This window comes from Ischnura elegans, chromosome 12 (genome assembly GCF_921293095.1).
Source record: "Ischnura elegans chromosome 12, ioIscEleg1.1, whole genome shotgun sequence".
NCBI classification, from domain to species: Eukaryota; Metazoa; Arthropoda; class Insecta; order Odonata; family Coenagrionidae; genus Ischnura; species Ischnura elegans.
Genome location: NC_060257.1, coordinates 41,685,873 through 41,713,174, shown reverse-complemented (window position 1 = coordinate 41,713,174; position 27,302 = coordinate 41,685,873). Strand labels below are relative to the sequence as shown.

The window sequence follows — 27,302 nt, the reverse complement described above, 5'->3', positions numbered from 1 at the left end:
TCGACGCAGTGGCGTCATCCTCAGGTACAAAGGTTACAAGCATCAAACATCCTTAAATATCATGCGGTATCTATGAGGGAGGAAGAAGGTAGGTGGAAGGGGTGGTTGGGAAATCTGAAGTAGGTGATTGGGCGGGTGGTGAGAGATGGAGAGGGGCGGGATTAATACAAAGTAACCGAAGGTTGTTGGTGACTAAGGTAATGATGGAGGTGGCCGTAGGTGATGTTTGATTGCTTGAAACCTTTGTACCTGAGGATGACGCCGCTGCGTCGAAACTAGTAGCACCGCTTAAATAAATTGGTGGATTTAAACAAAGCACATCAATGTTAAATGGTTTTCTTAGATTAAAATAATTGCTTTTGCTATAATTTTCCCAGAAGTTTTACAAGCTAAAATTGATGTTCATTCCCGGGGTCAGAAAAAATAATTATTTTTTTCGACACCGTGCTTAAGATGACATGATATTCAGGCGTTACTATCGACTTTATGGTTATATTTTTCCTTTTAATTCCCTATGTGAATCAACACGGAGGTAAGTTTGGATATGTGAGGGTAAAGCTCCCTCCAGGCTAAGTCACAGGCGAGTGAAATTCATGTGTTGAGGATAGATTGGGGTGAGGGGCAGATATTTTCTCCGGCTCAACTCGCACTCACAGAATTTTTTATTGGGGGCGTCCATAGGGTTCACCAGGGATTTGAACTCAGGATTATCCACATGGAATATAAAACGTACGGAACAGGAGATGGGGTATGTTATAGAGAATAAAAAATAAGACGGAATGTAACATTAGCGGATTTAGCAGGGGTCTTTCAGCATCCTTTAATTGATGCAATTTGGTAAAGTTAATGATTCTAGATAGAATAGATTCTTCTAATAAGTCTAGAAAATGATTTTCGTTCTGATAAATTTAGTTACGAAAACTTAGCAATGTAGTAATTACAATTTCATACAAGTATTTTATTTACAATTGGATTTGCATTCATAAAATTGAAATCCGGCTAATAAATATCCATTACGGGCGAAAATTTCAACATATCAAGATCATACGACATATGTCCCACCCCCTATAATTTCAAGTTAAATCGAAAAGATAGTAACATTAAAGTGACTCTCCTACGTAACTTTTTTTTATTTTACCAGCGTAACAGAAACTGCTTAAAATAATTGACGAATATCTAAAAGCTCAACGAACTTTAGACTTCAGAGTCATTATTGCTTCGAGGTGTTGCCATGCCACCATGGCGCCGAGGAAAGCTATCACCCAATCGTCCCCGCTACCAAAAAATAACGACCTAAATCAGCCCTAGTGTGAAAAGATTAGCTGATAGGAGAAGTAGAGAGAATATCTTCGTCAAACCAATGCCAGAAATTCTGACCAGCGATGATGGCGGAAAATCTGCCTCCCTCTCAGTATGCATTATGCTAATCCCCTGCCTCGAAACTCGGGAATGGAATCAATAAGCAATGCTATAGAGATCACTGGCATTATATTTTAGGTCGGACGAAAGTTCACCGTCGGGTGTGATGTAAACATGATCCGCTGGATAGAATCGGGTGTCTATGCCAGCAGCTTAGCCGCTACGGAATTAGAGCCGTCGCGTCCACCTTTGGGTTAAGCAGGCTAGCGATATACAAGGCTCCCTAAAGCCGCGACTGGCCGTATTTGTCCAATACAATATGAGGTGGTCAATACGTATTTTTTGCATGAAAAGTTTAGCGGCAGTTTGGATTTCTTTCTCTGTTGATGTTTTTTTCTGGGCGTAGAATCCGTTTATTGAGGGTTTACTGAGAAGATTTCGTGACGTAAAATTTCTTAAAATGGGAAGGAATAATCTTTTTCTTTTTATGTTGTCATAGCAGTGAATTTATGGAATTTTATTTATTGACAAATATCGTCTCAATTTCAACTTTAAGTGCATACATAATCAGACAATTTCATCCCTAAGGGTTTTTCCTCGTCAAACCGTTTGGGCACCAGTTTGCCTATTTTCAAATACCGCGTATATAGGTTTATCGGCGTTTTTTGTAAAACACCAATAAACTTTCCAGTATTAATTGCGAAAATAACCTTAATTTTATTCCGTTGAATCAGATTTTTCGTATTGCAAATTTAAAAGCATAATGAATTTTTTTTTAATCCAAAGACATTTGAACAGCTCTCCACTCAATCCTCCTACTGGTTTATTTTTTCACACCTACGTATTTCTTCTCTATCACATCCTTCTTCACCTGTTCCACATTCGAGGTCTTCCGTTCTTGCCAGTCACTTGTACCATTGCCTTCATCAGGCCATCATTTCTCAAGATAGATTCTGTCATGTTGTCCCGTCTTCTTGTTGACGTTTTCATGAGGCTACTCTTATCTCCAACTCTTCTTCGGACTTCCATATTACTCACTTTATCGATCCATTTGATCCGCATCATTCTTTTGGATCACCACATTTTGAAATCCTCCACCTTTACTTTCTCAGCTGCTGCCGTTGTCCATGCCTCACTTCCATATACGAGCATATTTCAAGCATAAGGTCTCATTAATAAAGTGTTTCCTTCTATTTTTAAATTTCCCGCTGTAGTAGATCTTTCTTTTGGTGGAATGCTCTCTTCGCTTGGGATATTCTACCGATAATTTTTTTCTCGCTTCTCTTATCGCTATCTATTAACATGGAAGGCAAGCGGAAACCACAACTTTATTATCCCGAGGAGTCACAACTACTCCACTCATTTGTATACGTTGACATTACGGATTTATCTCGAGTACGATGAACTAGCTATGTAAATGATAGTTAAATAAGACATTTCAATAAATCCACAAGCTTTATTTTCCCACGACGCGTTTCGCTGCTACAACAGCATTTTCAAGAGCCCTCAAGCGGGGATGGGCGAAATAAGGGCCGAGGATTATTAGAAATACTGCTCCAAATGTTATCGTATTTGAAATACAAAATATCGCTCTAACTTTATTTGAAATGCGAAATACAGAAATACCTTTGACCTGGGTATTGAAAAACGAATTAAAAAATAGTATTTTAAATACCTTTTAAAATACAAAATACATTTGTATGGAAACAAATAGATCTTTTAAAAATATAACCTGCTTTGGGAAGTTGAGGATAGATGAAAACATGTTGAAAACGATTCTAACGAAAGCGAAGTAATCTCTGAAGCAGAATGTCACAGAGGTATTACAAATATAGGGCACGCATTTTGTACCGTGTATTTCAGAATGTATATTAGAGTCTTACGTATTTTAAAATGCTTGTATTTGAAATGCTGCCCAGCCCTGAACTCTAAAAAAATATTTAAAGACATCAAAGAGCAGTGGCGCAGCGAGAGGGGGGGTTTGGGGGATAACCCCCCCACCCCAAAGGCTCAGAGAAATTTTTAAGTTTAATCCATTGTACTTAATTGGATTGATATTACTAACAGAATAGTGTAAGGAGTAATGAAATATCCCTCGGAAAGCCGTAAAACTCACCATTTTGAACCATATATCTTTAAAATTCCGCAATTTATTGATCTCGCACCTACTGCTTATCCTGGTGGGTATTCCATACCCCCACACACCCCGGTATTAGTTGCACCTAAAGCCCCCCAGTCTTAACTCCTAGCTGCGCCCCTGTCAAAGAATACAAAGTCACCTCGAGCCATCACAAAGCATTTGCTTATTTTCTCGCCTGGATGCTCTCCGCGATAATTGCCTTCACGCCGATCACTCTGGCTCGAAGTTTATCTCGTCCATCGGGATGGAGAGAAGTTCGATACCTTGATTTCAAGCACTTCCATCCGAAAATTACGTGAAAACAAACACTCTACTTAAATGAAGTGGCTTACGATACGGGTACCTATACCCTTGATGGAAAAATACACGGCTATCATAAAAGAATAGTGCGGATGTGAACATAGTTGAGATGAAAACGGAATTACGTCCACCTTATGTTTTTCTAATGAAAAATGCTAAATGGCCATTGGAGTGAGTGAATGAGTGAGTGTTATTTTATTTACTTTACGAATTTTTCATCTCAAACAGTCTTTTACACAATTAATAAATTTCAATACGTGCGCACCCAGTTACTTGACGAAAGGGAAACCCGGTGTCGACATTAAGACTCTTCAAGTGCCACCTACCCACCCATTGGTTCCGGGTTCAAATCCCGCCTGTGGCAGAGATTTTCCAGAGGCTGCCCGACCCCTAATTGATTGCCTTGAGGAGGGCACTTTAAGTGCAGCACTACGACCGTCGGATGGGACGTTAAGCCGTTGTTCCCTTGGCATCTTCCGTTATGAGTTGGTATAGCAGGTTTTTTATCCCAGAAAATCCATTTTTTACTATCTAATCTCGACACTCAACGTATCACATCTGAGTTAAAAGACTACTTAATTCTTAATTGGACACGCCTTTGAAAGATTTTTGCAACAAATACTCAACGATACTCAATTTATACTAACATTATTTAACATTTCTACGTTAATAGTTGTCATCGCTTCGTAAATCATGTTCAAAAAGTGGTTTTTGCCGCGAATTTTTGTCTATGAACAACACTTTTGATGTACCTCAACAAGAAAAAATTGCAAGTTGCGAGATATGGTATATTCCAATGAATAACTGAAATATTCTTTCATGACCCTGTATTACTTCAAATCCGCAACTACAGTTGCAGACCAGTTGACCGCGAAGTTGAAGAATGACCAGTTGAAGAAATTTCAAAGTTAACTGGCTTCAAAAAATCATATCTCACTGGTATTGATGATCCTTTTTCCTCTTAGACCGTAATATTTTCCTTTTTGGGGTTTTTTAGTTTCCTCCGGTGTCACTTTGCCAAGGTATACGACATGTCGCGTAGTAGTTGTAGCTGATGATACCCAATGATCCTTTAGGCCCAGCGCACATTATGCGACTCTTCTGTCGGTACAGTTGCAGACCAGTTGACCGCGCAACTGTTTTGTGACCTCGACATTGTCGAGTCGACAATGCATTGGAGTTGGGAGTAGCACGCGAAACGACTGATATTTGACGATCTCAAACAAATCTGAGAACAGTCGCGTACAATCGCGGGCCCGCGGTTGCAGTTGCGTTGCAGACTCGAGTTGCACGAGACCAAGTAGTGTTTTGCCAGTGTTTTGTCTGCCGTACAGTCAATATCAACATGGGTGATCAAGAACTCAACATGAAGTTCTATGGAGCACTAGAGAAGCATGAAGTTCTGTACAACCATAACTATCTATCGTTTTAAATACTGATGATAGTTAACAACGTCGTCTCAGTCTGAGCCCGACATCGTAAGCGGACACTTAGCTTAGTCACAAAATGTGCGCCTTAGTGAACCCTACGCATTGCAAAAAAGATTAGACCTTGCAAATTTTCGCGTATGAAACAGATCTATCCTTATTTCACGTATTGTTCTTGGAGACACCAAAAAAAACGCCACTGCCGGGATTTGAAGTCAATCCCACGGGGTGGCAATCCAATAGGGTATTTTCCTTCATCAAAGAAAACAAAAGGCATTGATTACGATTCGTTACCCACCATTACCGTATTCATAATATACAAATTATTTGGTTTTAGAAATACCGGTTTAGACGAATGGCAAGGGTCAATTTTAACCTCATTTGAAAAAGGCCAGATTGGCGCCCATGCGATGCCACTCCACGTGACGTCACAGGGACCTAGTTTCTATACGAGTAGATTGGAGTTTTACATCGCCTGAGGTTACCAATGCATGCATGAGGCACAGAGCTCAGGGAAACATGTCTTAATAATCATCTATTAAAACTGGCTAAGGTCGGAAAGTTTTCCTCGTTTGATAAGGTATTAATAATCCTTATTTAAGCCAAGCGCTACCAGCTAGCATGGTACTCGGCTACCTGCTAGCATCCTGCGTCGTATCAGCGCTCAGAGCTTCGCCCCAAAGTCACCTCACACGGCGACAGCGGGAACCAGAATGACGTCACACGGAGTTTTCCCGGCATTCATACTTACCCGTCGCGTTTTCGCGCGCTTGAAAATTTTCACTTTTCATTTAATCGCGAAAAATAGGTATCGTCATTTAAAAATCTAAAAGCGTGAAACACGTACACCAGGAGTAATAATCTTTCGATTTAGGTAATAAAAAAATAATAGGAAAAAATAATTGGCTTAACACTCTAACCACCACACAGACCCGATACCCCTCGATATAATCTCAAGGTGTTTTCGCACGAGAGAAAAAAAAGCGTGAGGTTTCACAGACATCCATCTGTATCATGTGGTAAGTGGGCAGAGACTACAAATCCGAAGTTAAGGCAGGATCAAGAGAGGAACATCCTCTCCGCGTATCGGTTTCAAGTGACGGATATAGGGTTGGACGCATGATCATTGCCAGGTTTTTGCCTCCCTGCCCCCGTTCTTGATTCTGCCTGGCAACGTCAAAGAAGTGTCAGGGGATCGGGTTGGCATGGTAACTAGAGAGCTAACTTCCCACCTAGCAATTCCGGGATCGAAACCCGGCGATGGCAGAGATTTTTCAGACGATGCCCGCTACCCGCTTGACTGTGTTAACTCTCTTAGTGTTATCCTTCTTCGTCGGGTACCTGCGAGAAAATCGGAGGATATTTTCATAAAATGCAGCAACTAAGAAAAAAAACTATACAAATCTATTTTATTACATATCCATCAGCGGTTTTTTAAATTATTGAGGTTAAACTTGACAAAAAAATTTTACGTTCACTGAAATAAGTTATAGCAATTCAATAAGTGATTGCAAATGAAATAATGTATCACGTAAGAGCCGATATATCGGCCCACCGCACTTTTTGCCCGAGCGGCAAAAGCCGATACATCAGCCGAAGGGTTAAGGAGGGCATTTCAAGAGCAACTCTCCGTCCGTCGGATGGGACGTTAAGCCGTGGTTCCCATGGCGCTTTTCGTTAGGAGTACGCTAATGCCGACGCCGGGTTTCTCTCTTGTCAAGTGACTAAGGTCGTACACATTGAAATTTAATATTAATTATCATTGATTTGTGTCTTGGAGTGTCGGTCATGGAGAAGTTTAGAACAAATTTGGGCCAACGTTTCAATACATTTATATACCTTCATCAGGGCTATGAATGAATATGATGCAATATTTCTACAAGGAACTGTATACATAATTGTAATTTCTACATAATCCTGTATTACTTTCTGATAGCCTTGGCACTAATTCTGCAGATTACCAAATCTAATCGAAAAAGTCTTAAATACTTGAAGAAATTTAAGAGTATTTTTATAATTACATATTTTATCCTCTTAATTATTGATTTTTCTTTTCAGGAATCTTTTGGATATTTGGACCTGAACGAGTGAACCAACAAAAAAAAAACAAGATGGGTAGCCTTGACACGCCGATTCACAACATTCATAGGATACGAGACTTCGAAATGGAAAAGGTAAGAACCACCTCTTAACTAACTTAAATAGTAATTTCTGCCAAACGCCTCTTTCTACAAAAGAAATGAGGTATTCTTGAATTTCCACTGCGTTCTTTTAAAAATTGCCACTAATAATAAAAAATAATAATAATAATATTATAATCGATAATTCCCGACTGTAACCTATCTTCCTCAGTCATAAAAGCCTGTTTATTTCAATTAAATCCGTTTCTTACCTTCCATTAAGCAACTATTACTGTGCCATCTAATTATGTGAATGCCAATCAGCACGAGATCCGATACTACCACATTCGCCATTACTGAATTTTCGGCTTCGTCTCTTGCGGTAAATTAGTCATAGATATCTCAAAGATGGAACCCAGTAACGAACGCTCATTTTTAACGGTAACTTTATTGAAATTCATTAATCGGCTGACAAAAACTCGTAGAAGATGAAGCAATTCGTTGGTCACCAACATAATATTACTAGCTCACCTAAAGGCCGCTATACACGGTGAATGATCATGCGAATGATCATGCTGAATGATCACGTGATCTTTCACAGGATCATGCGAGCAAAATAGAGTATGTTCTAATTTTCACTGAATCATCATGCACATGACGATTCATTTGCGAATTTTTCCGAAATACACGCCGAATGATTTCATTCGCATGATCATTCAGCATGATCATGCGCAAGATCAATCACCGTGTATGGCGGCCTTAACATCAATTCACGATTGGTTTTCAATAATTTTGCTTACGTGAAAGTTTTCCGTATGAAAAAGTGTACTTGTCTGTTTTCCGCTCAATTTTCAGGGTGTTAAACTGCAAGACTACATTTTTCATTTGAATGTCAATCGCTACTATTTTTCCTTTAGAGGTGGACGTCAGTGATCACGATTTAGAGTATATGACACTGCGGTGTATATATTTCCGTCTTCATTGGAATAACATTCAGAAAAGGGGAAATCTAAAATCATCCAAAAACATGTGGAGCCACTTCATTTGCGGGAAACATTGTTGACCAATAGTATATGATTATGAAGAGGTTAAAAAATGCTATTAATCGTCAAACGTAATATGTTAAGGGCCACATACGAAGATGGTGCAAAGCGAAAACATATTCAACCAACGAAGAAATTAGTGATGCACCCCATTTTCTTAGGGTTAAAAATGAGCCACCCAGGTTATTTTTTAGCGAAAAATTTCAAGATTTTTGCGAAAAAAAATAGAACTCCAAAAAAGAGTGAAGACAACGCTTTTATAAGGGGTTCCGATCAAAAATTCCCCTATTTTCACGGGGATAAAGATGAGCCAGCCAAGTTATTTTTCGCGAAAATATTCAAGATTTTTGCGAGCAAAAATAGAACTCCGAAGGAGAGTGAAGACATTTTTTCATAAAGGATTCTGAATTATAAAAACCCATTTTCACTGGGTTAAAAATGAGCCGGCCAAGTTATTTTTTACGGAACATTTCAAGATTTTTGCAAACAAAAATAGGACTCTGAAAGAGAGTGAAGACAACGGTTTTTGTAAGGGATTCTGAGCTACTTTGCCCCTATTTTCACAGGGATAAAAATGAGCCAGCTAAGTTATTTTTCGCGAATATTTTCAAGATTTTTTCGAGCAAAAATAGAATTCTGAAGGAGAGCGAAGACAATTTTTTTCACAAGTGATTCTGAGCGGCAAAATTTTCCGTCTCAGGCTTGCCCAGTGTTGTGTGGTGGTAAATTTTGCACGAAGGATGAGACCATTTCGCCAACAGCGTCACTAGCAGTGACAAGGTCAGGGAAATGCCAGCAGACGCCCCATTTTTCCCCGGCTAGCCGTGAATCCTATTCCCCAAATGGGGTCAGGATATGGTTGAGGTCCGTTATCAGGGGCCATGTCTCATGTAACTTGACAATGTGTAACGGAGATATCTTCGTTATCTACGCATTTGTTCGCAAACGTAAAATAAGAAAATGCGAAAGTCGAGGCACATTTTTCATGAGTGGATGGAGGACATTAGAGATTTAGGGGGATGGCATATACTTCGCAATGAACGAGGCTCAATTCGGAGAACTACTGTATCGTAAAATGAACGGTTCAATGAGTTATTCATTGCTCAAGGAAACGACCGTGACAAGATGGAAATGAACCGTTCCCGTGGAAGTGAAACCTTTCATTGAGCCGTCACTCGCGCGCTAAGAGCGCTCATTGAATTTCAAAACAATGACCGTTATTGGGTAAAACTGAGATTTCAGCAAAATTTTAGCTCAAATTCGGAAATAAAAAATAGCCATTGATCATTTACTCGTTCGGAGAGAACCTTTCAATGAAGGAAGGAATGGCTCACACGAAGGTAAAAAATAAATTGAACCACATGAGGCCAATGAGCGAGGCTAAGTAGAGGAGAAGAGGCGACGCCCTAGGCCTGAGTTCATGACGTCATCAACTTTTCCGCGAAAGGTCGTCCCTTTTTCGTCGTGAACATCAAGGGAGGTAGGCTAAGGATCTACTGTCTGTAAAAAAGGCAAGGCACCCGAGTTTAAGGAGCTATATCGTCTAAATGAAGCAATCAAAATCAATACATCAAAAAGCAAACGAAAGAGAATTTATTTGTACGTTGAATCATTTACTTTTAAAACAATTCAGCTCCATATTATTTCCTGTAAGTACTCAATTTTTTTCTGAGGAAAGAACCCGTTTTTTGGGCGTAAAGTCAAGTTTTCCACATATTCTGGAAAGAGAAATATTACATGGGAAAACTGTGATTAGGACTCTTGCCCCATTAGAGGAGGACACTCGCCCCACATGAGGGGAGACACTCCTATTTGTTTTTCTCTTACACTTTGATTAATAACGGCAGTTTTTAATTTTTTTCTGCAACGATGGAAAATAAGTATTGTTGTGCATGTAACAGTTAACAATTTGTGGACAAATTAAAATCATTGCTTGAACCTGAATGCATACTTTTTATAATTGATATTCCCCTATATCGACTTCGCACATTTTTTTATTCTAAATTTCAAGAAAGGTTTAAAGAAACCCATTCAATCTAAAACTAAACTAAAGAAACGTAATATAAGCAGGCAAAAAATATTTAAAATAAAATCTAAGTGAGAGTGCAAAATTTTCGCAGGGGTTTCCCAGTCTCTCTTTATTTATCGATTCTGTCGGACCTGAAAATACAGTGGGGTTCTCATATTATGTTCTCCGTGTCGCTCTGAAAGATATCCACTCTCAATTACCCAATCCATGTAAGCCTATCGCGCATTCTCCGAGTCCATAGAGGTTCGAATCCTAATTCGTTAAACATCTATGTTATGCTTTCTGTTCGCCCGTATCAGTTTTTAATGGATAGCGCAGTTTCCTTGTATTTTATGAAGTTCACATATTATGTCTTTCTACGTCGGCTCCTATTTTCTCGCTGCGTATTCGAGACGTGTTGGGAAGTGCACCTCCCTTTCGCTTTCTCATACGAGAAATACGTACTTTCTCCTACAATACGCTTGCTCTAGCAACCTAAGCCTAGCGCACAGCCTCCGAGTCTCCAGCGGCTCCCAGCCTAATCCGCTTGAGATTTGGGTAACGCTGTATGTACACCCGTAGCAGTTTTGACGAACCGCGCAGCCTTCCTTTGTATTTTATTCAGTTCACGGATTAATTCTTTCTGCACCTGATACCATACGCTCGCTGCATATTCAAGGTGTGGTCGGACGAGTGCGAAATAGCACCTCTCTTTTACTATCTCTTCCGAAAATATTCCCACAATACGCTACACGCATTCTAGCTTCTTCAGGTCTCTGCGAAAAATATTTCTTATATGTGTTCCCCACGATATGTTCGAGGTTATCGTAACTCCCAGACACTTCTCTTTATGTTACCTGTTGTTTATGTTGATATATTCTTCTTACCTTTATGTTAACACATTTACAGCATATACATGGATATATTTGGACGACATGCGAAAAAATGTACAGCCATGCGTTTGCTCGTTTTAAGTTCGAGTCCCCACTCCTGCCTCCACTCATGAACGATTTTTAAATCCGATCATAGAATTCCAAAGTTAGAGTGATCGCTAATTTCGCAATATATGACATCAATGTCAGCAAATCGATGTATTATTCTGCTAATTCGAGACCATGGGCCATTTCTGTAAATAATGAACAAAAGCGGGTTGATTACGCTTCCTAGTGGGACACTCTCTCATCCGAATATCTTCCCACTCCCTCTGATACCGTGTCGGATGGATATTTGTGATGCCGCCGTCATATCTTCGGTCTGTCTCACTGCAGTATAGTGGGGATTGTGGCTGAGGTGTTCTCCCTCGTGTGTCTGGTTCCCTGGCTGTCCGCCCTCACCCCTCCCGCACGCTACCAGACTTGGACCCGCGCCAGTTGGATTTCGGTCGAGGCGTGTTTACTGTGTGTCGCCGGGGGGAGGCACGCCCCCGCCTCCCGTGCTTACGTCACTCCTCTCTATCCCGCCTCGCTTTTAGAACAAATCCTCCGACTCCTTCCCAACTACTTAGGCCCATGAAGGATCTAAGGTTTTCTCGGCGAACAGACTGGAGGAAGTGTTCTCAGGTTTCCAGCCAGGTACAAGGGTTTTTCAGCACCGACGTTTCGAGGGATAAGTCTGCCATCGTCTTCAGGGTGAAGACCCTGAAGATAAGACATTCACCCTAAAGACGATGGCAGACTTAGCCTTCGAAACGTCGGTGCTGAAAAATCCTTGGACCCGGCTGGAAAACCGAGAAGTTTTCCTCCACACTACTTAGGCCCATCTCGCTAAGCTCTACACCAGGGGCAAGAGCGGACAAAATGTACCTATTCACTGTGATGTAATGTCTGTTTTTTCCGGCACAAAATGGCAGTGTATATTTCTCGCGTTTCACACCGAAAAAGGTCCTGCATATCTACTTACGACGCTTCGATAAGCAACTCGCCCATCGTTCACAGGGATTCATGCATTCCACGACGAAAATTCTCTCAATTTTGCCCCTAGTATTTATACAGGGGAATGGTTCCTCTCCATTGTGGCTCCAAAAGTTATACCGGGCAATGGTTCAGTGAGTATTCATACCGCCTCTTCAGCGGTATTGATTGTGATTTCAATACGGACGATAGGGAAAAATGACACAACAAGTTTAAGAGACCAGTACTGCCTTCCCACTGTAAGTAAGGATTCAGGAATCCAATGATTTTGGATTCATGAATCCCCGAGGACGATAGACGAGTAGCACATCGAAACGTCTGAAGAATATATGGAGGACCTTACACGGCGAGACACCTGAGAATCTTCAGAGCTATTCGCTGAAATCTTTGCAATTTTCTTGGGCATTCTTCCGAGTCAGTTAAATAAAATTTTCCCTGGCTATCTTGATAGCGTTCAATCGTTCAATAGCGTTCAATGTGAAATCACAATCAATACCGCTGAAGAGGTGGTATGAATACTCAATGGTATCTGAACCATTACCCGGTATCAATACTGGAGCCATAATTATGATTAATTAGGTCAAATGTGTCGTCGTATCAGGAAGGTTTCTGCCTCGCTTATACACCTTAGGCTAGCGGGTAGTTGCTGTCTGAATGGCTGTCTCACGGATGTTGTAAAGAAGGCTTCCGCGGAGTGGTGTAGATGATTGGCTGCCTTCAGGTTTTCTCCCACGTCTATTCAGTTGATCTGGAAAAGTGATCGCTCTAGTGATCATTTTTCTGAATCACACGGTCCCTCCCGTCGTCGCCTTTCCCATCACCTCCGATATCACAGCTCGTTGTCTTAGTAACCGCATCACGAAAATATATAGCGTGTTTTTTTATATGTCGTTCCCACGATTGTCAAACGTTGCGCTGCAATCGCTCCATACGGGAATGTGTTCCGATTGGCTGATATGGGGTTTTAGTGACGGTTTTAGCGACGGAAAAAGCGACCGGACGAGTGATGAAAAATAGCGATGGGAATCCTCATCGCGATCGCGATCGCGAAAAACAATTGTCGGCGACGATCATTTGCGAGTGATCACTCTAGTTAAAGCGATAAAGATCACTAGGAAATGACGGATAGAATGATCGTGTGATTCAGGCTTAAGATAGAATAGAATAGAATATTTTTATTATGCTCTAGGTAAAACCTATGAGAGCAAAAAAAATGGAAAATACAGGAAATGTTCTAAATCTTAACAATGGCATTATGACAAGTATTTGATATTTATACAAAAGATGTAAAATATTCAATACTAATAACACAGAAGTATATTTTTTAACTGAGACAGTAATAAACACACACATACATATGCATATTTATGTAGAAATTTTTGTTAACATTACAACTTTAAGATAAAGTGAACAGTGACTTGCAGGAGGACCGCAATAATGCTTTCCACTTTTCGACACTTTTCGCGAGTGACAGGAGAAGCGCGATAACATTTCTCAGCACCATAAGGCTTAATTACCACAAAAAGAGAATACTTTGAACATATTTTTGTTGCTTTTTGCGGCTTTTTTTCTTTACCCGTATTCCAACTATTATTTGGGGAGGGGTCGATATATTTACTCCGAGCATTGACTGGTCAGTGTCTCATCCACACTTCAAATCTGCTTACTTACTCACCGCAACAGACATTGGGGTTGAATTTGAATCGCCCACATGACGCACTGCATGCTATCATGTTATAATTTACGAGCAGCTTCTTCTCTGCTCCAAAAATACCAACCCGTCATTGAGAATTCTGCTATCTCCGTCGGTAACTTAGAGTATGGGAAGTAAGGAACAGTCACGCATCTATCACAGCTCCTTCGCACAGATGCAACTACCAGATGGACTTAAGGAAGCGCGAAATGGACTGGTCGAGATGAACCTTCGTTGTGTTTAGCTTGAAATCTCTCTTTAAAATAATCTGACTGAAAATTAAATGGATATATAGTTTTATTCAGACGTACCTTTTGTTAAAATACTCGCTTTCGCTCCCAGGAGGGGGTCTCTACCCCCCCCCCCCCCCCAGAACTGCACGGAAAAGACCTGCGACCTATTCTGTTCACTCTTCCAGTCCTCAAAATAGGATAGTTTCGTTCATCAAAGAAAACGAAAGGCATTGATTGCGATTCGTTACCCTCCATTGCTGTTCATAGTATACCAATTATTTGTTTTTAGAAATCCCAGTTTCCTTGAATGTTAATGGTCAATTTTAACCTCATTTGAAAAAGACCAGATTGGCGCCCATACGATACCACTCCACGTGACGTCACAGGGGCCTAGATGCCATACGAGTAGTCAAGAGTTTTACATCGCCTGAGATTACCAATGCATGCATGAGGCACAGAGCTCAGGAAACATTTCTTAATAATTACCTATTAAAATTGCCTATGGTCGGAAAATTTCCTTCGCTTGATAGGGTATTAATAATCCTTATTTAAGGCAAGCGCTACCAGCTAGCAGAGTACTCTGCTACCTGCTAGCAGCCTGCGTCGTATCAGCGCTCAAAGCCTCGCCCCAAGGTCACCTCAGTTGCGGCAGCGGGAACCAGAACGACGACGCACGGAGTTTTCCCAGCATTCATACTTACCCGTCGCGTTTTCGCGCGCTTGAAAATTTTCACTTTACAATTAATCGGGAAAAATAGATATCGTCATTTAAAAATCTAAATGCGTGAAATACGTACTTCAGGAGTAATAATATTTCGTTTTAGGCAATAAAAAAATAATAGGAAACCACCCTATTGTTTTGAACTCTTTGACCCAACGCCGCACCTTCCCCCGTTGCTGAGATAATAATTCACGAAATGGTGCACATTAAGTTGCACGATTTGGCTAAAATTAAAAGTGCGGTAAAAATAAAAAGATCGGTTTGAAAATTGATTTCTCAACGTATAGCGTGGTCTAGATTCAAAGAATGACATTTTTGAATAATCGTCTTTTTGACCCGCAAATGCCCTTAAAAAGTATGGGCATAGAGTCAGTTGGAAACACTGAAGTACATAGAAGATTAAAAATTTAGTATTTCGACAAATTTTCATTAGGGTTTCAGACAGTGGCGGATATAGATGGGGGCGTAGGGGGCGCGCCCCCCCATTTGCAGGCCCGCCCGTATTGCCATACATTGTAGAACCACAATTATATCTTTTTTATATCATAAGATGGCATTTTCTTGTGTATGTGTGTAATAAATTTAATTTAAATTTTCGTAAACTCTGCATGTGACTTGATTATTTTTTTATTAGGATAAAAGTAAACGTAACTCAAGATATCATTTGCGCCCCTCGTTAGTAAGAGGGAGTCAGTGAGTGAGAGAATTTGATGGTTGGTGGATTAACTATGGGGAAGTGATGCATGCTAAAATCAAATCAGTACTTCCCACACTTATTGTAATATTCTGCGACCCGTTTCGACATGTTCTACGTCATTTTCAAGCTAGAGTTCCATCTCCAAGTCCTCATTACCTACTTCCCTTCCCGTGCCTTGTAGTGTAAATTGAACTCAGGCTTGTTTGGAGATGGAAGTCTAGCTTGAAAATGACGTAAACACGTCGAAACCGATTGCATAGTATTAAAATAAGCGTGGAAAGTACAAAGTTTATAACCTACAACCTCTCGTGGGGAACACATACAAGGAATATTTGCGGCATAGCCCTGAAGAAATTAGGATTCGTCAAGCGTATTGTGGGAAGATTTTCGGATGAGAAAGTAAAGGAAAGGTGCTATTTCGCTCTCGTCCGACCGCACCTTGAATATGCAGCGAGCGTATGGGATCCGGTGCAGAAAGACTTAATCCGCGAACTGAATAAAATTCAAAGGAAGGCTGCGCGTTTCGTCAAAAACTGCTACGGGCGTACAGACAGTGTTACCCAGATGTTAAGCGAGTTAGGCTGGGAGCCGTTGGAGACTCGGAGGCTGCGCGCTAGGCTTAGATTGCTTGAACAATTGAGAATGGATGTCTTTAAGAGCGACACGGAGAACATAATATTAGAGGCACACTATATTTCCAGGTCCGACAGAAGCGAAAAATTAAGAGAGATATTTTGCCGAACGGATAGATATGCGAATTCCTTTTTCCCCCGAACCGTTAAGGACTTCAATAAATGCTAGTCGTAATTTCGTTACACCATTTCCTTTTTCTTTGTAAACGGCCGGTGTCCTAACAACCCCTGCCGCACGTCTTTTAGGCGGCTTGCGGGGTAGTATGTAGATGTAGATGAATGAAGTGCCTTTATTTTATTTAAGCAGTCAATAAGATGTGGAAGTGGGTTTTATAGTATATTGGTGCTGCAACCCTGCACACGAAGTGACGTAATCATTTCACTCAATCAATAATTTAACCCTAAGGTTGGTAAGGACCTTTCTCCTATGGTTTTCAAAATGGTGGGTTGCCATTTTTTAAATATTTTTTTCATGCCATTTACGTAGCTCTGAGCTGAATGTCGTAGCACTTCAAAGTTGTCGGTATATTCAGCATAAATTTTATGAGTATTTATCCTCTGTCTCGAAAACTTTAACGAAATTTACATTTTTTCATTTAAATGGTTCAGAAATTAAGGTGCAAACCCTCCATTGAATGCATGAAGTACTAATTGGCCATTTTGGTTGATAAATACAATTTTTTTTCTGAATTAGTCTTGAAAAATTCTGGAATTTTTTCTTCTGAAAATTTACAAATAGGTAATACACTTCCTATATTACAATGGTTAGGTTCAGTCTTCATGGGCTCATCCATGAAACCACCCTTAGGATGATTCAAGGGGTATCATGTATTTGAACTTATGACAGTCACTCAGTAGTGGTCGGAAGTGGGTGTTATAGTGTATAGATAAATGAGAGAATCATTTTTCCAGTATTATTGACGTAAAACAGAGAACTGGTAGACTAATGGAATCTATTAATGATCTATGGGTACGTAGCCTTGATTTCCAAGTAGAAACATTGATGATAAAAATAATAGCCTTGAAATTATTTATTTATTAGTTAATATTTATTACGCTTTTTTTCTGTGAAAATTAGTCCAAATTGGTTGGTGTACTATAAACGGTAGGAAACGTACAAGTATTGCATTTCATAGATAAATCAAGTGATTTGATTTGTTTCATGCATGGATAGAAAAGTGTTATCTAATTATTATTTTTAGTTGAATGTTACACAATTTTCTCACAAAATAAAGAAATGAAGTTTCCCTAAAGGTATTTCCATTCTGAAACCTAGAAATTCAAAGTCCCATATCATCACTATTATCTTACAGTTCGTTCAATTTTTCAGTGGCAAGGATGCAAAGCCCAGTTATTTGGCTCAATGAATAGTGAGACTGGTTATAAGGTAATCATTGATTCTAGCAATTACTTATATGTACAATCACGTCCTAAGAGATATACGTCCTCTCTGTCGAAATTCAACGGTATTTTTAAAAATTTCTATGGCTTTCCTGATTTGCCGAAGGAAGAATCGGCACTATTAAGTTTCAACATCCTGGAAAAGATGATTGGCTGCTTTCAGGTTCTCTCCCGCGTCTGTTCATCTCAGGCGACGACATGTTTCGCAAACTTTGCAGTTTGCTTCTTCAGGTCCGAAGTGATGCGAAAAGCGAAGGCGGGAGGGACCGTGTGATTCAGAAAAATTATCACTTGAGCGATCACTTTTCGTGACGAAAGAAAATGATCGAGTGATTCAGTCTTTAACATCAAATATTTTTTTTTGTTATACCTAAACTCATATCGAACGCTCCTAGCCACAAAGTAGTATCCCAAAAAATCGTTCATTTTAGGCGTATTTTGATTTTTATAATTCCCAAAATCGTATGGATTAAACTTGAGCCATATAACCGTAACTGAAATTTCGTCCACAAAATTGTACGTCAGAATACCACTCCACAAAGCCGCATGCCGGCCAATAATTCAATTTTCGTTCTGCGTGCTCGATTGAATCGAATCGTGCGTTTTACTCTCCAGGTCAATACACAAGTAATTACACAAAATACCAGAGATTAAAAGCTACTTCTTTTCGTGTTAGTTAAAATTTGTGCACCCACATCTTCGCTCGCATTCGACGATCGGATTGTTCGGCAAAAATTAAGGACAGATTTTAGGGAAATAGAATCCGGAGATTCTGGTAAAACACACAGATATTTGGGCATAAAGATATAAATATGTGTGATTATCTTTAAATAAAGTACGTGGATGAGAAGGGTAAAAGGTGATATATCAATAAATAAAATATTACTGGCAATTTTCCACATATGCTTTAACGGATAACTTCAGTATTTCAGAATTTTGTATCGCCTCCAGGTGAAGGTAATACAAAATATATTGAAATCGGTCGTGAAGAGACTTAAAGTATTCGTGGAAAATTACAAGTAATTTAAAACACATTAGTATGTTAAATATCACCAGATTAATTCTAAAACACGCATCCAAATTCTAAAATACCGAAGTTAACCGTCCCTCCCGAAAGCCTTCGACACTAATTAATCTCACTGCGAAATCCTACGCTTCAAGTTATAAATTAAAAGCTGGAGTTTTTCCTAATGAACAGTTAGGCTGAAAAATTCACGAGATAGCCACTGTAGTGTGTTTTGATCACGAATACTACGAAAAGGGATCTTCTAGTCGGCCTCTAAATGTGTTGTCACGTACCGCGCAATTAAAAGAGTTTACTAAAGTCGCCTCTCGCGTCGCTGACGGACAAATTGATCCGAGTTTCACGGATAAATTTATTTCATTTATTTTCATACCACCGAAAACAGCTCATGTTGGTCTTCATATCGGGTTCTTTCAACAATGTTTAACAAATACATTTTCACGAAAAACCATGCTCTGGATAGGGGCAACCTACCCAGGCAGTACTCGAACCCGCGACCTCTTGTTTGGCAGGTGAGGACGTTACCCCACCTCCGCCGAGGCCGGCCTAAGGTACAATTAGGGGTATTGACAGATATTCATACAAATGATGATGTGATTCATCAAATTCAAAACTTTTCATTGCTATTCCTTGCAATTTAAATCAATATAATGCAAATATTGGGGAAAAAAGTGGAAATATTGCAAATATTGGGGAAAAAAAGTGGAAATATTGCAAGTATTGGGGAAAAAAGTGGAAATATTGCAAAATTGGGGAAAAAAGATCGCATCGCACTCAACACCGCCCCGCGGACATTTTTGAAAACCGATTAAAATGAGACCGAAGTGGCAACAGAAATCAGCCTTCTATGGGATGGAATTGGGCCGCCTCTTAGCAGTTTCCTTGGATTTGACAATCAGCTATTAGCAGTGGAGTTCTAAAAGTTTTAGGAGTAGCCAGCAGTGCTGTCTCACTGCCAAGGTCACTACTTCGCCTGTGTTTATTTTCGTCTTAATCTTTTGGTCTCGCCTGGCTTAGTCTATTTCTACCGAAAACCCGAAGACGAGACAAATATTCAAGTTTATCCGCCGACAAAAGCCATGGGTAGCGATAGCAGAAACGATTTTTAATGAAACGTCTCCAAGACATTGTTTTGGGAAATAATCATTACTATCTCGGGGCATAAACTCACGGAGTCACCCGCAAATACGAAAATACATAAGAAAAGTACGAGTGGAAAAAGTATTTTTCCTCAAAGCGATTTTTTAGACTGGACATAAAGTTGGGAACACCAATGATAATGAAACAAATCTAGAAGGAAGGCAACAGCATAATGGTCTGGAAAAAGCTTGTCATTCGGCTTCTCTGCCAGGTCCTTTTGACAAGGTAGACGACATATTTCGTAAATTCTCATTTTTGTTCCTCAGATTGTTAACGTTTTTCTATTCAGGCCTATCGGGTTCCCTCCCGCATCATTTTTCTGAGGTAGTAGACAAGTTCTGCCGCTGTAAGTTTTCCTCTTAGTGTCACACGGACCTAGAGATGAAACTGGAATGTTTTCAAGACATTATATAAGCTGTGGCAAAACAATACGGACTATCACCCTATACATAAGCTGCCTCAAAAGTTAAATAAGAGTAAAAAAAATATCCGAAAATACTGTAACGTCAGTAGCGTAAAAATATTAATATACACCGAAATCACATTCGGTGTAGTGGTCACTGTTATTCTTCAATACTGTAAATAAACATCCGACAATGATGCAACGTCTATAGCGTAAAAAACGTCCGACAGCGAAACTCGACGCTACGACAGAGAAATAATGTTAGAAGAAATTTCAAAGTAAACTGGCTTCAAAAAATCATATCTCACTGGTATTGATGATCCTTTTTCCTCTTAGACCGTAATATTTCCCTTTTTGGGGTTTTTGAGTTTCCTCCGGTGTCACTTTGCCAAGGTATACGACATGTCGCGTAGTAGTTGTAGCTGATGATACCCAATGATCCTTTAGGGCCAGCGCATACGGAACGACTGTTCTGCAACTACAGTTGCAGACCAGTTGATCGTGCAACTGTTTTGTGACCTCAACAATGTATTGGAGTTGGGAGTCGCACACGAAACGATTGATATTTGACGATATCAAACCAATCTGGGAACAGTCGCATACAGCCGTGGGTCCGCGGTCGCAGTTGCGCTGCAGACTCGAGTTGCACGAGATCAAGTAGCGTTTTGCCGGTGTTTTGACGGCCGTATAATGTCAATATCAACATGGGTGATCAAGAACTCAACATGAAGCTCTATGGAGCAGTAGAGAAGCATGAAGTTCTGTACAAACATAAACTATCTATCGCTTTCAATACATATAATAGTTAACAGCGTCATCTTAGTCTGAGCCTGACATAGTAAGCGCACACGGCCAAGCCAAGGCCTTAAAAACACGTACCGCACTAAGTAAACACCTCACTGATTGCACAATAGAAGCATCTAATTCACAACCAGCCCTTAGTCGGTATAATCGTGCGCGGATAGAAGTATTATTTCAGTCGTAAACTGGTTACCGATGCAACTGGTTTCCAACTGCAGTCACAAAATAGTCACTCCGTATGCGCAGGGCTTTACTCGACGGCGAAATAAGAGTATGCTAGATGAAATTACAAAGTTAACTAGCTTGAAAAAATCAGGTTTCACCCGCTGTTCGCTAAACTTCTTAATCGTGTATGATCTCAGGTTTTCCCTGCGTATCAGTTGCAGAAAAGTTTCTCGGGTTTTCCACCGGTTGATGTCGTCCATGTCTCCCGACGTTTCGATCCGCGACTTGCTGATCATCCTCAGGTGATCCTCCTCTTCGGAAGATCCCCTGAGGATGATCAGCAAGTCGCGGATCGAAACGTCGGGAGACATGGACGACATCAACCGGTGGAAAACCCGAGAAACTTTTCTGCTTCTTAATCGTGTTTGCCGCCGAGTGGTGCATTCCGTTTTACTTTTGTTTTTTTGTGTGTTCGCCGTAAAAGGGCAAGGAGGTTCTTTTGATCCTCTAGACGAGGAGACAGTTATAGTTGAAAAGAAGGTGTGTACTTCGGACATCCAGGAGAACCTGCCCCAGAGACATCGCGACAGCTCGCCATGGAATTTGACGCCTTCGAATTTTTTGTAAGTGCCATTCGGCGGCATTCAGTTTCCTATACAGTATACTTTTTCACCTTTGACTATTAAACATTTTTTTGGTCTACTGTTACCGGCTGTCTTTAACAGGCCCATCCTGTGAAGATTCCCGGTTTTCTGTGGAGCAAGAATCCTTAGCGGAGGTCCGTACAGCTCCCACAAGGGATCTTGTTGTGTATGTTTGAGTGAGTGATTGTGTGAGTGTGTGTGTTGTTTGGGCTTTCCGGTTGAGAGGCTGGTGTTTGGTCCCTGCGGGGAATTTCTCCCCCTTCCCGCACACCAACGCAGCAAAATTTTTCGACTTGCAAGGTGGACGAGCAGGGAGAATCATACGGCCATTTGAGAAATTTCTTTTCTTCTTTAATCCATTGAGGCCGTAGAAGATCAATCCCCATTTTTTCCATTTTTTTGGTCCTTCGGGCCGGATACGGCTAACCGAGTCGCACATTTTGTTGGTTGGATCCATTTGTTGAATCCACATCGTAATCATTTTGTTGGTTATCATAATTGAAATAATATTTGTCGTGACGAGTGCTTGGGGAAATATTTGTTCCTTGTTGTTTCATTTGTATTTTTAGCTATTCTTTGGTAGTATTGATATTCCTCTTCAGATCGTTACATATTTAATTTTTGGGATTTTTGAGTTCCCTCCCACTTTATTCTTCCAAGGTAGACGACTCGACGTGTCTCGTTGAAGTTGCAGCTGTCTTCTTTGAGGTGAAGTGGCAAACTGGAACGTTCCCGAAACAGGTCGTCTACGATTAACAAATCAACGCGGAGGATTACCCGAAGTATCATCTCCTTCGACAGCGAAAAAGGTTAGCCTTGGAGGAGAATCATTTTCCAGGGCGGAAGATATTTTGGGAGAGGGTTCAACAACCAAGTAACTCCCTCACTCTTGAGAGGCCGTCACTTTTCTTTTTTAGATCTCAGCAAAAGTAGAATTGATTAAGGGCGATTTTTTTCATGAGTCATCCAGCGCCGTTGAGCCCATTTCACAGTTTTTAGCGACGATTATTCACCAGCTATCACATACGCGCCATTCATCAGAGAATCAAGGCCCAAAGCCAAGGTTAGATGCCTACAGATTTAGTTTTAGGTAGTGTCGGCGAGATTTTTTTAATAAAACTAATGAGTGCACAATTTTTCCTTTCATTAAGCCCGTACGACACTTTCCAATTTATTGGCCCATAAAACGGCGCGCAATATTGTATAAAATATTGGGCGTTACGTATTGTATGACGCGTATCAATATTTGCACCAATATTGGCCGAAATAGTGTTATAATGTCCCGCTAGAGAACGCCATTGTATTTCGACGATTTTTACGTTTTATAAGCATTCGTGTGATTTGTAAGCTTCAAACAATGGTGAAACAACTTATTTCGCCCACATTTAAGAAACTTCTAGCGAATTTTCGGAACGAAACTATTGTTTTACAGCCAAACAGGATGATCTGTAAAGAGCTTCTTGTTTTGGCCACTAGGAGTCAACAATACTGACTTCTGATTGGATATTGGCCGCGAGAAAATAGAACGTGTTCTAATTTACAAATTGGGCGAGAAGTTGTGTCCAATATTGTGAAAAGGATATTGGACAAGAAATTGGTGAGTCAGTTCGACCGCAATACAATATCCAATCGCTAATGTAATGGCTGTTTTCAATGATTTCGGGGTGAGAAGCCAAAGGGTACAAGCTATTTTCGTTCTCACCAGAGTAAGATACAGAAATTAGGTACAGAAAACAATGAGATCAACTTGATATTGTTTAATAGTGCATTTGTTTTTCCAATAGATGTCTAAATAGAACAGAGACTCGCTCGTATCCCCCCGCTCGTATGGCCCCCAAGTTTTTGTGTACTTCTAACAATTTCTGAAACTAACTCTGTTTAGAAAAAAAATTACATTTACCACTTGGTTTCTCATTCCCTATTATCTAATTAAAATTTGCGGAGTATGATTTCCGAAGCTCACATATACTTTAGTTTAATGTAATAAGTTTAACTAAAAGTAATTGTGAAGAACTTTTCCGACTGAAACTTTCAAGCACTTCCAAGTTGAGATTATGGCTGTACCATGTTCCGGTTAATGCCGATCACACATTACAAAATAGCAGAAATATTAGAAGGTGAGAAAAAAGAGCATTTCTTTCCTTAGAGGGACACAGGATCGAAATGTGCGCGTAAAAATGAGTGTTCGCAGTCAACACTATTTTTCCTTACCAAAATTCTTATTTTCCAACTTACAGGAAACGATAGGAAAAGGATCAATTGAAATATTGCAAGGATTTTAGTGATTACTTTCTTCCATTGGTAATAAAGAAATACAATCAAAATTAGGACAAAATCGAACGAACTCCTAATGCACACTTTACACTAATATTAACCATTTTGCAGATATGAACAACAGGCTTACTAATACGTCCGCCTAAAGCTTAATGAAGCATACTTAGATTTCTTAAACCAATTAAGCTTCGGGAGGATTTTTACGCTAAATCTCCATGAGTTTGCTACTGCAAATGACATCTACATATCATCCCGCAAACCGCCCTGATAGGCGGATGGCAGTGGGTGTTATGACACCAGCCGTTGACAAATTAAAAATCAAACGCTCTGAAATGGATACTTTTACTTTACTTTTCAAATAAACACAATTTTCCCCGGTAATTATTCACGAAGAAAATACGGGAGCAACACACTTACCATTACTTCACAAATTAACAAAAATTATAGACGCAATTGTACATGTACAAGGTAATTAGCGAAGAATAAAATTCGGGAGCAATGACACGTACCATTACGCCACAAATCAACACAAATTATAGACGTCCAGATCCAGGGTAATTATACACGAAGGAAATTCGAGAGCGACGATATGTAACATAACTTCGCAAATCAAATAAACACAAAACGCGAACACAAATGATAAATATGTATTCAGGACGAAGACTCGGGAACGACGAAGCAACAACCGAACGTGTATTTCCATTATATGGCTCCTATTTTGTTTATTTTCGCGTCGTCAACGAGAACGAGAATTGTTATTCGTTATTATTTGACCTCCATTGTTTTCTAATGTCGTCATGGAGAATTGTTATTGCACCAACGAATTTTCGTCTAATATTTATTTGGACCTTGTTGCTAGGAGGAAAAACGAATTCCAACACCGACAAAATATCCATCTTAATTTATCGCTTCTGTCGGTCCTGGAAATATAGTGGAGCTTTTATACAGTGAAGCCGCGAGGGGGGTTTTGGGAGATAAACCCTCCCACAATTTTTAAATTTAATCCATTTTACTTAATCATATTACTAATGGGATAGTGTAAGGATTCATAAAATATCCCTCAGATATCCTTGAAACTCACCATTTTGAACCATTTGATTTAATTTTTTCTGGTGGGTATTTCAAACCCCCCAGAATCTGCAGTATTAGTTGCGCCTAAAATCCCAAAAGCCTTAATTCCTAGCTGCGTCCCTGTTCTAATAAGATGTCCTACGTGTCGCTATGAAATACATCCATTCTCAATTGGATCAAGCAATCTAAGCCTATACTTCATGATAGTTTCCAGAATATTCTAATTGAATCGGTCTAGTCCCTCGGTTTAATCGGAACAAAGATTTTCTGCAGACGTTTTCACACCCACATCACTGGACCTGAATCTTCCTCGTTAAATCCTCCAAGAGCAGACCACCTTTCCTAATGACTTTAGCAATTTTTTGCGGATTTGGCGTCATTCCACAGAGTGTAAGAGCTTGCTTTGAGATCATCCCAATATCTGAGGTAACTGAGAGTTAATGCGTCGGACGAGAGGTATGAATAGTGCGCACTGCGGCTAAAACACTTCACTAAAGACCATGAAACTGTAATTGGCAAATTGCATTCAATATTATCCCTGATCGCGGAAATAAATATTAGATAAATCCATAAATGGGAGAAGTTACTAACAAATGAAGTCATAGGGAGACGGTACATTTAATACTTTAAGTTAAAACCTAGATCGCTATGGTTGAATCATCCCAAATTATCTCCACTATTTAACCAACTACATTTTCAATTATAGAGTAATGAACGCTTGGAATAATTCCATACGAGAACCAATCTAGAACAATTCACGATTTTTTCATTCGAGTAAAAAAAATACCATTATTATAATTCAAGGGAAAAGCAAAACATTAAGAAACGAATTTTTTTATAAAATTGACCTCAAAGTAAGGTTATTACCTTAAAAGGCGCCGGAAACGTCTTAAATACCCTTTCTACCACGGTACCTACATCATCATACTAGACGCCTCAACAGGCATGTATCGAGATGTATTAGGAAATGGGCTGTGAACCAGGAAAATGGTACGGTGACGTAGAATAAACGTGGCGTGATGTAGCAAGACAACGATGAATAAACGTAGCATATTACATAGAATGAAAAATAATGTAATCATTCCAAAGAAGAATAGTGTAATGTTCACTCCTTCTATTTCAAATCAAATAAGTACAAATTATTAACATAATTTCCTAGGGCAATAAATCACGTAGAAATTCGGGAGAGACGACCCGTTACATTACTTCACATATCAAATTATTCAAAAACACAATTGAAAAGTATTCAGAACGAAAAATCAGGAGAGAAAGCGCCTACGACCACTATTTTTATTTCATGACTCCCTTTTTGTTTATGTTTGCTTCGTCAACCACAATTGTTGTTAATTATTATTTGGCTCTCATTGTTTTTCTACCGTCGTCACGGAGAATTATTACAATTGCTAAAGATAGAAGGCCTCTTCAGACCATAATAGACATTTAAAAAGATTTGGCAGCAGGTCCTTCCGCCAATAGGGTAGTTTCCTTCATCGGAGAAAACGAAAGGCATTGATTGCGACTCGTTACCCACCATTAGTGTATTCATAATATACAAATAATTTGGTTTTGGAAATCCCAGTTCACACGAATGTTAATGGTCAATTTTAACCTCATTTGAAAAAGGCCAGATTGGCGCCCATGCGATGCCACCCCACGTGACGTCACAGGGACCTAGATGCTATACGAGTTGTCAGGAGTTTTACATCGTCTGAGGTTACCAATGCATGCATGAGGCGCAGAGCTCAGGGAAACACCTCTTAATAATCACCTATTAAAATTTTCTACGGTCGGAAAGTTTCCTACGTTTAATAGGTCACTAATAATCCTTATTAAATCCAAGCGCTACCTGCTAGCAGCCTGTATCGTATCGGCGCTCATAGCCTCTCACCAAGGTGGCCTCTCACGCGGCGGCAGAGGACGTCAAACGTGCTTTTCTCAGCATTCATACTTAGCCGTCGCGTTTTTGCGCGCTTAAAAATTTTCACTTTTCATTTAATCACGAAAAATAGATATGGTCATTTAAAAATCTAAAAGCGTTAAATATGTACGTCAGGAGTAATAAAATTTCGATTTAATTCATTGAAATTGCCTTTAAA

At 39.8% G+C, this 27,302-nt stretch overlaps 1 protein-coding gene across 1 annotated transcript in view; it reads left to right on the top strand.

Moving 5' to 3' along the window:
- LOC124168886 (serine/threonine-protein kinase SBK1-like) overlaps positions 1 to 27,302 on the top strand; it is a 99,734-nt gene that overhangs the window by 32,766 nt on the left and 39,666 nt on the right. The window contains exon 2 of the mRNA XM_046547261.1: positions 7,285 to 7,400. Coding sequence (XP_046403217.1) covers positions 7,338 to 7,400 — 63 coding nt within the window. The 5' untranslated portion in view covers positions 7,285 to 7,337. The remainder of the gene's footprint in view (positions 1 to 7,284; positions 7,401 to 27,302) is intronic.